Here is a 12,113-nt window from a genome sequence, read left to right on the forward strand (position 1 = left end):
CCTTCATGATCCTGCCGGCTCTGGTTCTGCACCTCCTGGTGTACAAGTCCTGCAGGGTGGGAGTGTAGTTCCAATAGTGCTCAATGAACGCACTACTCTGTGCAGAGCCTTCGTGTCGCGATCGGAGCAGTTGCCAAACCAGGCTGTGATGCTTCCTGTCAGCACGCTCTCTACAGCTCCAGAGTAGAAGGACTGAAGGATCCTCTGGGAAACTTTAAATTTCCTCAGCTGCCTGAGGTGGTTGAGGCGCTGCCTTGCCTTTCTCACCAGAGTGTCTGTGTTTGTTGACCATGTCAGATCCTCGGTGATGTGGACTCCCAGGTATTTATACCCGCTCACCCTCTCCACAGTAGTCCCGTTAATCCCCAGTGGTGAGTACGTCCTCTGTTGTTGTACCTCCCTAAAGTCCACAATCAGCTCCTTAGTTTTGGTGACATTCATGATGAGGCTGTTGTCCCGGCACCAGAGTGACAGATCAGCAACTTCCTCCAGGTAGGCCTTCTCGTGGTTGTGGAGATCAGGCCCACCACCACTGTGTCATCCGCAAACTTGATGATGGTGTTGAGCTGAACCTGGCCACACAGTCATGTGTGTACAGGAGTACAGTAGGGCTGAGGACGCAACCTGGGGGATCCTGTGTTCAGGGTGAGGATTTGGAGGTGTGTCTGCCCACCCTGACCACCTGTGGCCTGGCGGTCAGGAAGTCCAGGATCCAAGCACACAGGGGTGTTCAGTCCCAGCTCAATCAGCTTGCCGGCCAGTCTGGAGGAGACTATGGTGTTGAAAGCTGAACTATAATCAATGAACAGTAGTCTCACATAGCCCCCCCTCTGGCTGTCCAGATGAGAGAGTGTGGTGTGCAGTACCTGGGAGACAGCATCATCCGTGGATCTGTTTGGGCGATAAGCAAACTGCAGCGGGTCCATGGAGGAAGGGAGGAAGGCGCAGATGTAGTCCTTTATCAGCCTCTCAAAGCATTTCATGACCACCGAGGTGAGGGCCACCGGTCGGTAGTCATTCATACATGCTGGAGAAGCATTCTTGGGCACAGGGACAATAGTGGATCTCTTGAAGCAGGCGGGGACCACGGACTCAGCCAGTATCTATCTATTGAGGAGGTTACAGCCGATAAAGCTGTTGTTCACTGCGTCTTCACCTGAGTAAAAGCCCCTCCCACAGGTGTGACCGCTTCAGCGGACACCAAACTTCTCGTAGTTCTTGAGTAGTTTGTAGTTCTCTTTGTTCTCCAGCACGCGCACGCGCACACACCCACCGCATGGAGACGGCGCTGCCTTCATGGCGCAGCTGCAGCCCCGCCCCTCCCTCTCCGGTCGATCCGGCCGCGCATGCGCAGTAGCTCTCCTGTGCGCTCGGCTGTTTGCATTGTGTCTGAACTGCCGGCGAGAGCTTTGAAAAAAACAGAAAGATCTCATCCCCACCGCGGCAATGTCGGGCAGGTCGGTCCGAGCGGAGACCCGGAGCCGGGCGAAAGATGACATCAAGCGGGTCATGGCCGCGATTGAGAAAGTACGGAAATGGTAAGAGTGCGTGAAAGAAAGGAGAGAGAGGAGAAAGAGCCAGGCGTCATTATCTAACACGAGGGGAGAAAGGAGAGCCTCGTTGGGGGAGGAGAGGCGCCGGGCGGAGGATGAACTGATTCTCCTTCTTGAGCCGGCGGAGGGAGCGCGAGACGTTCAGCGGCTCCGGGGCACCGGGGCGCGCGAGCTTGGCGCCCCGCCGCCGTCGTCTCGCGACTCCTCTCGCTCTGCCGGACAAACATGGAGCCGTTCTCCTCTCTTAACGGGTTGAACCCAGGAGCCATTTCGGTGCAGCCACATGAAGCCATGGCGCTCCGGTGTGGCGCGTGACGCTCCGGCGGCTCGTCCCCCCGCACACACACACGGGAAAACAACCCTCCAATAAACTGTTGACTCCATTTTTAACGACGGCGCTCTGGAGTCGGAGGAGTTTAGTCCGTCTGGGTTTTTTAATCCGGCGCTTTGAGTCGCCCTCTGCGGCCGGTAGAGGAGCTCCCGGTGGGGGTTGGGAGCGGGAGGAAGAGGGCTAACCGGCGGAACACCGAGCGACTCTCGGGCTCAACGGTTACCACGGAAAAACACTTTCACAGCCACGCGCCGGTTCTGTGTGGTGGGGGTATTGTTTTGTTCGGTTTAGGCGTGTAACCCCGCCCGGTGGCGGCGTTTAGACGGTGTTTTGTGTGTTTTAATCAGGCGGTTTAATCGAACGTCCCCAGGTCAAAGTCAGGAGAAGTTAGCGGTTTGGAAACAACGTTTATTTAAACGGTCTTCTTCTTTTTAATAAAACAAATACAAATACACAGTGAAACATTGAGCTTTTATTTATTTTATACATTTTAATAAATGTGTTTTGTTATGGTGGTGCATCTTTGGTGCTCTGCTGCTGTTATATAACACTGTATGCAACCTAACTAGCTTAAAAGTTAGTTTTTAAGGACATTTTAAAGATAATTGTACTTGAGTATTTTCATTATATACTACTTTACACTATAATTTCACTACATTTCAGAGTAGATGTATAATTACAAAAAATATTAAGCATAAAATGTACCAACATGTATAAAACATAACCTCGTTACCAATAGTTCACCTCAACCAGCTAAATGCTGATTAAGCATTAAGTAGCAGTGATAATAATAATACAATATTATATACTGTAGTATGACACCAAATTATTCATGAGGGCTTTTACTCTCATACTTCCATCTACATTTATCTAATCATACTTTAAGTTGCATTTTCATTGTTGAACTTAATTTCTTTATTGCAGGAGTCAATTATTTAACAACTATTTTATTTAATTGATATATATTGTTAGTCATTCCTGACGGTTGGAATTTTCTTTATTTCTGACATTCTACGGATCAACAGATCATTTAGATTAATCAAGAACATATCTAGTGTAGTTTAATCATAACTGAAAGTTAAATATAAGGGATGTTTCCAGCTTTCTTTGTCCTGTGAGTTTTATTTTATTGAACGGACATTTAAAGATGTCTAATTTTTAGGGTTTTGAGACATTTTAAAAGCAAAGGATGTCCGTAGTATTCCCACTTTGTTTACTCCCCTGTGATTTCCTCAGTTCCTCGTTTGGTTTTTAACATGTCACAAAAAGTTCCGAAAGCTAAATGCGAAGCCTCTTTAAAGTGTTTCATGTGCTGACATGGAGACGGAGGCGCGTGGGGGGTCTGCTCCTCGCCTCCTGCCCACCGGCTGCTTCACGCCGTCTGAACCACACGTCTCTGGGTTTCCCCGGGACAAAGGAAGTCATTTGACGAAGTAATAGGTGGATCTGGGAAATGATTTAAACTTTGTAATTCTTTTTAATTCTTTAAATTAAGTGGTTCATTTTAAAAGCTGCCGAGAGAAATAAATAAATAAACTGCAGCCCGCGTGTCTGAAGCTGGTATCGCGGCCGTGGTGGGTTTTATAGATCTAGTTCAGAATCAGAATCAGAATCAGAAACAGTTTTATTGCCAGGAATGTTTTCACAAACAAACGAGGAATTTTTTTTGGTGGAAGGTGCAACATTTGGACATGACAAAACAAACAACAATCAACACGACAGAAAGACAACAAATAATGTGAAGTGTTTGGGTGTGTGCTTCAAGTGGTGTGTTTTAGTTAAAGTGCATGTTAAAGTGACGTGTGTGGAGGAGGGAAGAAGAAGGAGGAGGAGGAGGTGAGGAGGAGGAAGAGGAAGGAGGCGGGAAGAAGGAGGAAGAAGAGGTGGTAGTCCTGGGGTGACAGTCAGTCAGTCCAGGTTCCATTGATGAGCCCGACTGCCGACGGGAAAAAACTTTTGGTGTGGCGGGTGGTCTTTGTCCTGATGGACGCAGCCTCCTCCCGAGGGAGGGACTCGAACAGGGAGTGTCCAGGGTGGGAGGGTCAGCGACAATCTTTCTGGCCCGCTTCAGTGACCTGGAAGTGAACAGGACCTGGAGGAAGGCAGATTGCAACTAACCCTCTCGGCCGGCGGATGATGCTCTGCAGCCTGCGCTTGTCTTTGGCTGTGGCTGCAGGGTGCCAGGCAGTGATGGAGGAGCAGATGATGGACTCAACGATGGCCGTGTAGAATTGTACCATCATTCTCCTGGCAGGTTGAATTTCCTCAGCTGCCTCAGGAAGAACATCCTCTGCTGGGCCTTCTTGGTGATGGAGCGGATGTTCAGCTCCCACTTGAGGTCCTGGGAGATGATGGAGCCCAGGAAGCGGTAGGACTCCACAGCGTCGACGGGAGTCACACAGGATGAGAGGGGTGGGGCTGCATTCCTCCTGAAATCCACAACCATCTCCACTGTCTTTAGAGCGTTGAGCTCCAGGTTGTTCTGGCTGCACCAGGTCACCAGGTGGTCAGTCTCCCACCTGTAGGCGGTCTCGTCCCACCAGAGATGAGTCCAATGAGGTGGTGTCATCCATGAACTTTAGGAGCTTGACGGACTGGTGACTGGAGGTGCAGCTGTTGGTGTACAGGGAGAACAGCAGAGGAAAGAACACAGCCTTGGGGGAACCTGCTGGTGGTCCGGGAGCCTGAGACGTGTTTCCCCAGCCTCACGTGCTGCTTCCTGTCGGTCAGGAAGTCTGTGATCCACCTGCAGGTGGAGTCGGGCACGTGCAGCTGGGAGAGCTTGTCCTGCAGCAGGGACGGGATGATTGTATTGAAGGCAGAGCTGAAGTCCACAAACAGGATCCTGGCGTGGGTTCCTGGGAGTCCAGATGCTGGAGGATGTAGTGAAGGGCCATGTTGACTGCGTCGTCTGCAGACCTGTTGGCTCTGTGGGCGAACTGCAGAGGTCAGGAGTGGGTCGGTGATGGTCTTGAGGTGTGACAGGACCAAGCGTTCAAGGACTTCATGACCACAGAGGTCAGGGCGACGGGCCTGTAGTCATTGAGTCCTGTGATCTTGGGTTTTTGGGACGGGATGATGGTGGAGGCCTTGAAGCAGGCTGGAGCGTGGCATGTCTCCAGGGAGGTGTTGAAGATGTCGGTGAACACGGAGACAGCTGGTCAGCACAGTGCTTCAGGGTGGAGGGGAGGCAGTCCGGGCCCGCTGCTGCGGGGTTCTGCTTTTTGAACAGCCTGTTGACGGCTCTCTCCAGGATGGCGAGGGTCGCTGAGGAGATGGAGGGTGCTCCAGAGGTGTGAGCCCTGATGGGCTGGGGAGGGTGGGCTGATGGTCTGTGGCTTGTTGGTGGGGCTGTGGGGATTGTCTCAGGACTGCTCCATTGTCTTTCAAAGCGGCAGTAGAACTCATTTAGCTCGTCTGCCAGAAGCACATTGTTCATGGAGTGGGGTGATTTGGGCTTGTAATTGGTGATCTGCCTGAGCCCTCTCCAGACAGAAGCAGAGTCGTTTGCTGAGAGCTGCTGTTGCAGTTTCTCAGAGTACAGTCGTTTAGCATCTCTCACCGCCTTGCTAAACCTGTATTTGGACTCTGTGTACAGGTCCTTGTCCCCACTCCTGAATGCTTGGTCCTTCTGCAGTCTTAGCTTCCTGAGCTCCGCTGTGAACCAGGGTTTGTCGTTGTTATAACTCACCCTGGAGCTGGATGGAATACAGCTGTCCTCACAGAAGCTGATGTGGGAAGTTACAGCCTCTGTGTACTCATCCAGGCTGTTGGTAGCAGTCCTGAAGACATCCCAGTCAGTACAGTCCAAGCACGCCCGTAGATCCTCCAGAGCCTCACTGGTCCACTTCTTGAACTTCCTCACCACAGGTTTGCAGAGCTTTAGTCTCTGCCTGTATGAGGAATCAGATGAACCATGACGTGGTCAGAGTTTCCCAGTGCAGCTCGAGGACGGCGTGATAGGCCCTGCTGATTGTTGTGTAGCAGTGGTCCAGAATGCTCTTCTCTCTAGTAGGGCATTTTATTAACTGTCTATATTTAGGAGTTCGTGGCTGAGGTTTCCTTTGTTAAAATCCCGAGTACAATAACTAAAGAGTCCGGGAAGGTCCGCTCCACACACGTATCTGTTCAGCGAGGTCCGCTGTGCCTCGTTCACGTTCCCTGCGGCATGTAAACTCCGGCCAGGATGAATAAGCGAACTCACGTGGGGAGTAGAAGGGTTTGCAGTGAATGATAAAGATTCCAGGTCCGGCGAACAGTGCTGTAGGATCACCGTTATGTCGTTGCACCAGCCGTTGTTGAGGTAAAAGCAGATTCCTCCACCCTTTGCTTTTCGGAGAGCTCCGTGACCGGTCCGCTCGGAACAGCTGGAAGCCAGCCAGCTGGGCGCAGAATCTGGTATCGATCCACTTAGCCATGATTCCGTAAAACACAGGCGGAGGATGAGGAGAAGTCTCTGTCTCTCCCACCAGCAGCTGGAGTTCGTCAGTTTGTTGCACAGTGGCGGACGTTGGAGAAATATGCCCGGCAGCGCTGTACGAGATCCCGTTTCCGTAGCCGTGCAAAGCGCCCTGGCGTTTCCTCTCCGGCGGCGTCTCACCGCGTGGGCGAAGGTGAGCACACCTTTTACAAAAATGTCCAGTAACTCCACAGAAGTTAAAAACGTTGGAAATAAATCCGCTGGAGTTGTTCCCCTGATGTTCATGAGCTCTTCTCTGGTGAAAGAGCTCTGGGAATCACAGCAGAAAACAGTATTTAAAACGAAAACAACAAAAAACATCGCGCACCAACACACCGAGGCGGCCGTCCGCGGCGCCATCAGATTTAGTGGGGAGAAGAGACCCTGGAGAAGAGAACTTGAATCTTGTGGCTCTCAGGTGTGAGCCTGCTAGCGGTGCTGGTGATGTACCTGACGTGGGTCCAGGTCCTGGACACCCTGGAGCAGTTTGCCCTCCACCACAGCCTCCACCTGCGCCTCCTTCCACCTCAGCGTGCAGCACGGCTACTTTAGTGTCTGAATTCAGTCTGTAAGTGGTGATGAGGATGATATATATACATATGTGTGTGTGTTTTCCTCTCCGTCACAGGGAGAAGAAGTGGGTGACGGTCGGCGACACGTCTCTCCGTATCTACAAGTGGGTGCCGGTGACGGAGCCCAAATCGGATGACGTGAGTTTGCGGGTCGAAGAAGAAGAAGAACACGTGTGTGTACGTGTTCTTCTTCTGTGTGTTTAATGGGCGTTTCCCCCCTCTGGTTGCAGAAGAACAAGAAGAAGGGCAAAGACGAGAAGTACGGCTCCGAGCTGACGACCCCAGAGAACAGCTCCTCCCCGGGGATGATGGACCTGCACGGTGAGCAGAGCCACAGGCTCAGCGCTCGGGTCCAGTGGGTTCTGCTGAACGTGCAACTCTTTTAAAACCCACAGATATATTTATATATTTCTAGTTTCCCAACATTTAACAATCCAACAGCATTTGTTGGGGACTATTTTCTTCAGTGGATCAATACACACACCAGATACTCGTTAGTGGACACATTCACGCTTAGCTTTGGACTTTTTGTGGTTTTCATAGACAGAAAGTTCTAGTATCTTTCTTTAAAATGAATCACTCCTTATTTTTAAATAACCTTCAGCTTTTACTTTCCTGAAACTGAAAAGTAATTTGTGAGGGTTTGAAGCGTCTTCTGCCAACATCGTTGCACTGATGTCGTACTTGATCTAATAATAGATTAGATAATAGAATAGACACCAACAACTATTTACAGAAAGGTACGTTCTGTCTCACAAAGACTAAAGTCTCCCTCTCTCTCTCTCTCTCTACCTCTCTGTCTCTCTCTCTCTCTCTGTCTCTCCCCCTCTCTGTCTCTCTCTCTCTCCCTCCCTCCCTCCAGATGACAACAGCAACCAGAGCTCCATCGCCGACTCGTCTCCGGTGAAACAGGAGAACAGCTGCAGCACCAGCCCGGCGCCGGAGGCCGCGTCCCGCAGCGAGAGCAGCGAGGCCAAGCCGGACCAGAGCCCGGACAGCAAGCGGGGTCAGACACACACACACACACACACAGCTGATCGGCCACTTCCTGTTCTGGTTTTGCCGCTCTCTCTGTCGGGGCCGAACGATGACGTCACTCTGAGAGAAGAAGAACTACTTCCTCTTCTACTTTCTCTCCGGTTTCCTCTAAAAGACCCAAAACATGACGGAGACTCCAACATGTTGGTCTTCTCATCTTTTATCCACCGAAAAACAGTTTGATTAAAACATAAATCACCAAACATGCAGATGGAAGAAGATCTTCCTGGTCGGGTGAATAAAAAACATTTTTACATTCAACTTGTAAGAAAGTAAAACTTCCGAATAACTTTATCAATTCAACTCGTGATCGTTCCCTCGATTTAATGTTTTTATTCAGAAAGCGGAGAAAACCAGCAAGATTTCACTATTTAAAGAAAAGTTTGTAATTGTTTTGTGTCTCAATGAGTCACAACTCGATGTTTAAAAAAACTTTAAATAATCAACATGTTGCTGGAATACAAAATAAAGAAAACGGAACATAATTTCACACGGTGGACATTTTACATTTCAGGGTAATTTGCTAATAATGATCTCAACTTTGTTTTGTTACCTTCGCATTGAAAATGCCGGAAGGTTATGTTTTGATCGCCATTTATTTATTTATTTGTATGCGTGTTATTCGCAAATCTCAAAAAGTATTGAACCGAATCGCATGAAATTTGGTGGGATGATTGTTTATTATCCGGGGACCATTTGATTAGATTTTGGGATCAATCGGGTCAAAGGTCAAGGTCATGGAAAGGTCAAACTCTTTTTTTACCATAGCACGATACATTTTTGTCCAATTGGCAACTAATGCCAAAATGTTCATAATTCAATGCCCAATCTTGTGATATGCGAAGGTATGCGCTCTACCGAGTGCCCATTCTAGTTTTGAGTGCAACCTGCAGTGACTCCTCCCCGCCACACGGGGTCCCCAGAGAGTCAGACTGTGATTCAATGCCGTGTTGGCCTCTCCTCAGGTAAGACCCCCCCTTCACCAGAGACCTCGGAGAGAGCGCCAGGGGCCAAGCGAGGAGACGGGGGCGTGTCCTCGGGGGAGAAGGAGCCTTCAGAGGGGAAAGCCACTCAGGTAGCGACGCCGCGGGGAGTTCAAGTACCCCGGGAACAACACGTGCTTTCAGTTCAATGGCGTTCCCTAAATGAAGCATCCATGTATTCCTCTGTGTTTACTGTGTTTCTGTGTCTTCGCCCTGCAGGACCAGGAGGAGGCCCCGCCCACCAAGAAGAGCAAAGGGGAGTCTTCGTCTCAGGACTTCGAGGAGAGCTAAATGTCAGCGGTCGTTCCTCTCCCCCCCCCCACTCCTCTGCCACGGAGGCAGAATGGATGTGACCTCTATTCGCTGGCCCCCCTCTGTCTTCCTTCCAGTCCTCCACACTTCTTTCACCAATGCCAAGAGAAGCTCCGAGCCCCCCCCCGCCCCCTGAGGGAGGCTGCAGTCCCCTGTGTGACCAGGAGGGGGAGGAGCCACCGCCAGACCTGCACCTGTGACGAGAGAGTTCCCCCCGGAGTCGGAGTGGACCCGGCCGCTGACCTGAGACCCTCTGGAACGTTTTAACTGGCTCAGCTCAGGAGGCTACGCTGGTCTCAGGTCAGCGGCCGCGGGGGGGGTCCGCCTCCTGTTAGTCTGATGTTCTGTTTGTCTCGGAGTCGTTTCGGGGTTCTTTCTCAGGAGGTCAAAGCACTGTTACGTCTCGGTGGGCGCGGCTCGCTGCTGGAGCGTCTTCCTCTCTGGGAGTTCTCCACGCAGAGGAAGAGGAGGGCGGCGCCGGTGGTGCCTTCAGTCGGGTCGAGCAGCTTCTGGTGCCATGTTTTCTTCTTGTTTTCTGCCTTATAATAATCACTAATTAGTGTTCTCCAATATTTATCATCCACTGCAACACTTTTGTTTTATTTTGAAGGGACGGTTCAACATGTCGACACGAGAAGCTAGAGGACACTGTTAGCTTAGCTTAGCATAGAGACTTGAAACGAAGGGGAAAGCTAGCCTGGCTCTGTCCAAAAGGGGAAAATACAGCTAATTGTTCCTACTAATCCGTTTTTTAATGCGGATTAAATGTTTTTAATTACTGAGCTTCAGAGGATTCGGCTGAATTATCACGTTACAGATTGTTTGATTTCTACAGAAAAATCCCTCAGATTTTCTAAAACCTAAAACGTGTAAATTGGCGACACTTTTCTTCTTTTTCGACTTGATGCTAAGCTAACACATTTGTTTTATTTTGAAAGGATGGTTCAATATCTCAACGTGAGATGAAAAAAAGATGTAAAGCTGGTTAGCTTAGCTTAGCATAGAGACCTTAAACGAAGGGGAAAGCTAGCCTGGCTCTGTCCAGAGGAACACCCAAACCTAAAACGTGTTAATTGGCGATCCTTTTTTTAATTAGCTGTTTTTTTGACTTGATGCTAAGCTAAGCTAACCCCCCTCTGGTTCCCACCGCCTGTGTATCACGACTCCTCCACGACAGAAGGGTTCTCACAGTGCGGGTTCTCGTGGTTCTCGTGGTTCTCGTCCTCCTTCAAGGTGCTGCCTGTGACCTCTAACGTACGACCTCTCCCATGTTCACGTTGAGTTTCATTAATATTTACTCGTGAGTATGGATTGACTTCATGACACAACAGGGGCTATCAAGAAGTACTTTCACTTTCAGAGAATCAGCGTTCAGTGGATGGAGAGAGAGAGAGAGAGAGGATGGATTAGCATATACCTCATTCCCAGTCCAGCGGCGCTGGAACTTAAAATGCTATTGTATTGACATTAACAATTATTAAACAAAGCATTATGTGAACTCAGTTAAACCAACAATAGAAACTCACTGGTGTCGGTTAGTTTGCTCATAACTTTTAAATAAAATAATCGTGAGCTGTGAGATATACAATATTGTATTTTATTTTTTTCCCCGGGACCATTTTTTGTTTGACTTTAGAATCTTGTACAGATTTCTGGTTTTGGTTTGACTTATTTATTCCATCAGTAGTGCTCGGTTTTTATCATGTCATGGTTTTGTTTTCTTAATAAAAATCACAAAAGCTTCTGTTGATCGTGTTTCAGTGTTTGGAGAGATATACTTATTATATATATTTATATTCTATAATATATATATATACTGTGTATATTTTATATAAGATATTTGATAAATACAGTATATGATAATGTATGTATTATAATATATATACTGTATATATAATATTTATATTAGAATATATGTATAATATAAAAATATATTATATACTGTATATACAATATTTATATAATGTATATATATTAAGTATTATCTCTACAGTATATAATATATGATTGCAGAAAAAGGGAACTTTAAGGAAGATATTGCCGTTAATCAAACCCACTTTAAGGATAAAACCATTAAAATATGTGTATATAATTGTATTTATTATGTTTATTGTGGTTTTAGTACTTCCAGACAAAGCCATGAGAACGAGGTTGTTTTGTACTTCTATTGTTTTGAGTATTCAGGCCATAGAAAACAGTTTTACGCCACGTCAACATCTGCAAAACATGACACTTATAAAACACGAACCTTATAAAACACGACACTTATAAAACACGAACCTTATAAAACACGACACTTATAAAACATGACATCAGAACGTACACACGGCCCTCATAAAGCTTTAGTCTGGTGGTCTATTAGTACTTACAGGCGGTCAGTGTTATATAATACACGGTTACACCAGAAGATTCAATATGATCCAAATGTGCTGAAGAACTACAGGTCAACACTCGGCCTTCAGGTCAACACTCGGCCTTCAGGTCAACACTCTTCAGAGGAGGAGCTCGGCACTTTAGGGAAATACGCTCCTTCTGCTTTCCACAGTGCGTTAGAGGATCAATAGATCAATATCTGTATTTATTTATCAGCTCTTCTGAGCGTCAAAGGTTATAAACTAAGTCGTTATCGTCCTTTCTTTGCTACATTTTGAGGTATTCTTTAACTGGCGCCTACATTACCCACAATGCAACGAGACCGTCGGCGCGCTGCCGGCTTCGAGGTCCGCTAACGTCTTTCTGACGCCACACTTTCAGATTTCTATTTCTTTTTTTGTTTGTTTACATTTTCAAACATTTTAACCGACTCCAGTGACATCACTCGAGGCAAATCAGCGTTTCTTCTGGAGACGATGTCGCACGTTTCTT

At 48.0% G+C, this 12,113-nt stretch overlaps 1 protein-coding gene across 2 annotated transcripts; it reads left to right on the forward strand.

Moving 5' to 3' along the window:
• Nucleotides 1-1,353: 1,353 nt before the first annotated feature.
• On the forward strand, nt 1,354-10,991 carry bcl7a (BAF chromatin remodeling complex subunit BCL7A). 2 transcript variants are annotated; one of them, XM_056432736.1, is made up of 6 exons: nt 1,364-1,538; nt 6,972-7,053; nt 7,146-7,236; nt 7,778-7,921; nt 8,919-9,028; nt 9,156-10,991. In XM_056432736.1, the coding sequence occupies exons 1-6, from the start codon at nt 1,447-1,449 to the stop codon at nt 9,225-9,227; spliced, it is 591 nt and encodes a 196-aa protein (XP_056288711.1). In that variant the 5' UTR covers nt 1,364-1,446; the 3' UTR covers nt 9,228-10,991. The 2 variants fall into 2 exon arrangements, with proteins under 2 accessions (XP_056288710.1, XP_056288711.1); XM_056432735.1 differs by having other exon boundaries at nt 1,354-1,538; nt 8,919-10,991.
• Nucleotides 10,992-12,113: the final 1,122 nt, after the last annotated feature.

The sequence above is a fragment of the Pseudoliparis swirei genome, chromosome 15, assembly GCF_029220125.1.
Source record: "Pseudoliparis swirei isolate HS2019 ecotype Mariana Trench chromosome 15, NWPU_hadal_v1, whole genome shotgun sequence".
In the NCBI taxonomy this organism is placed as follows: domain Eukaryota; kingdom Metazoa; phylum Chordata; class Actinopteri; order Perciformes; family Liparidae; genus Pseudoliparis; species Pseudoliparis swirei.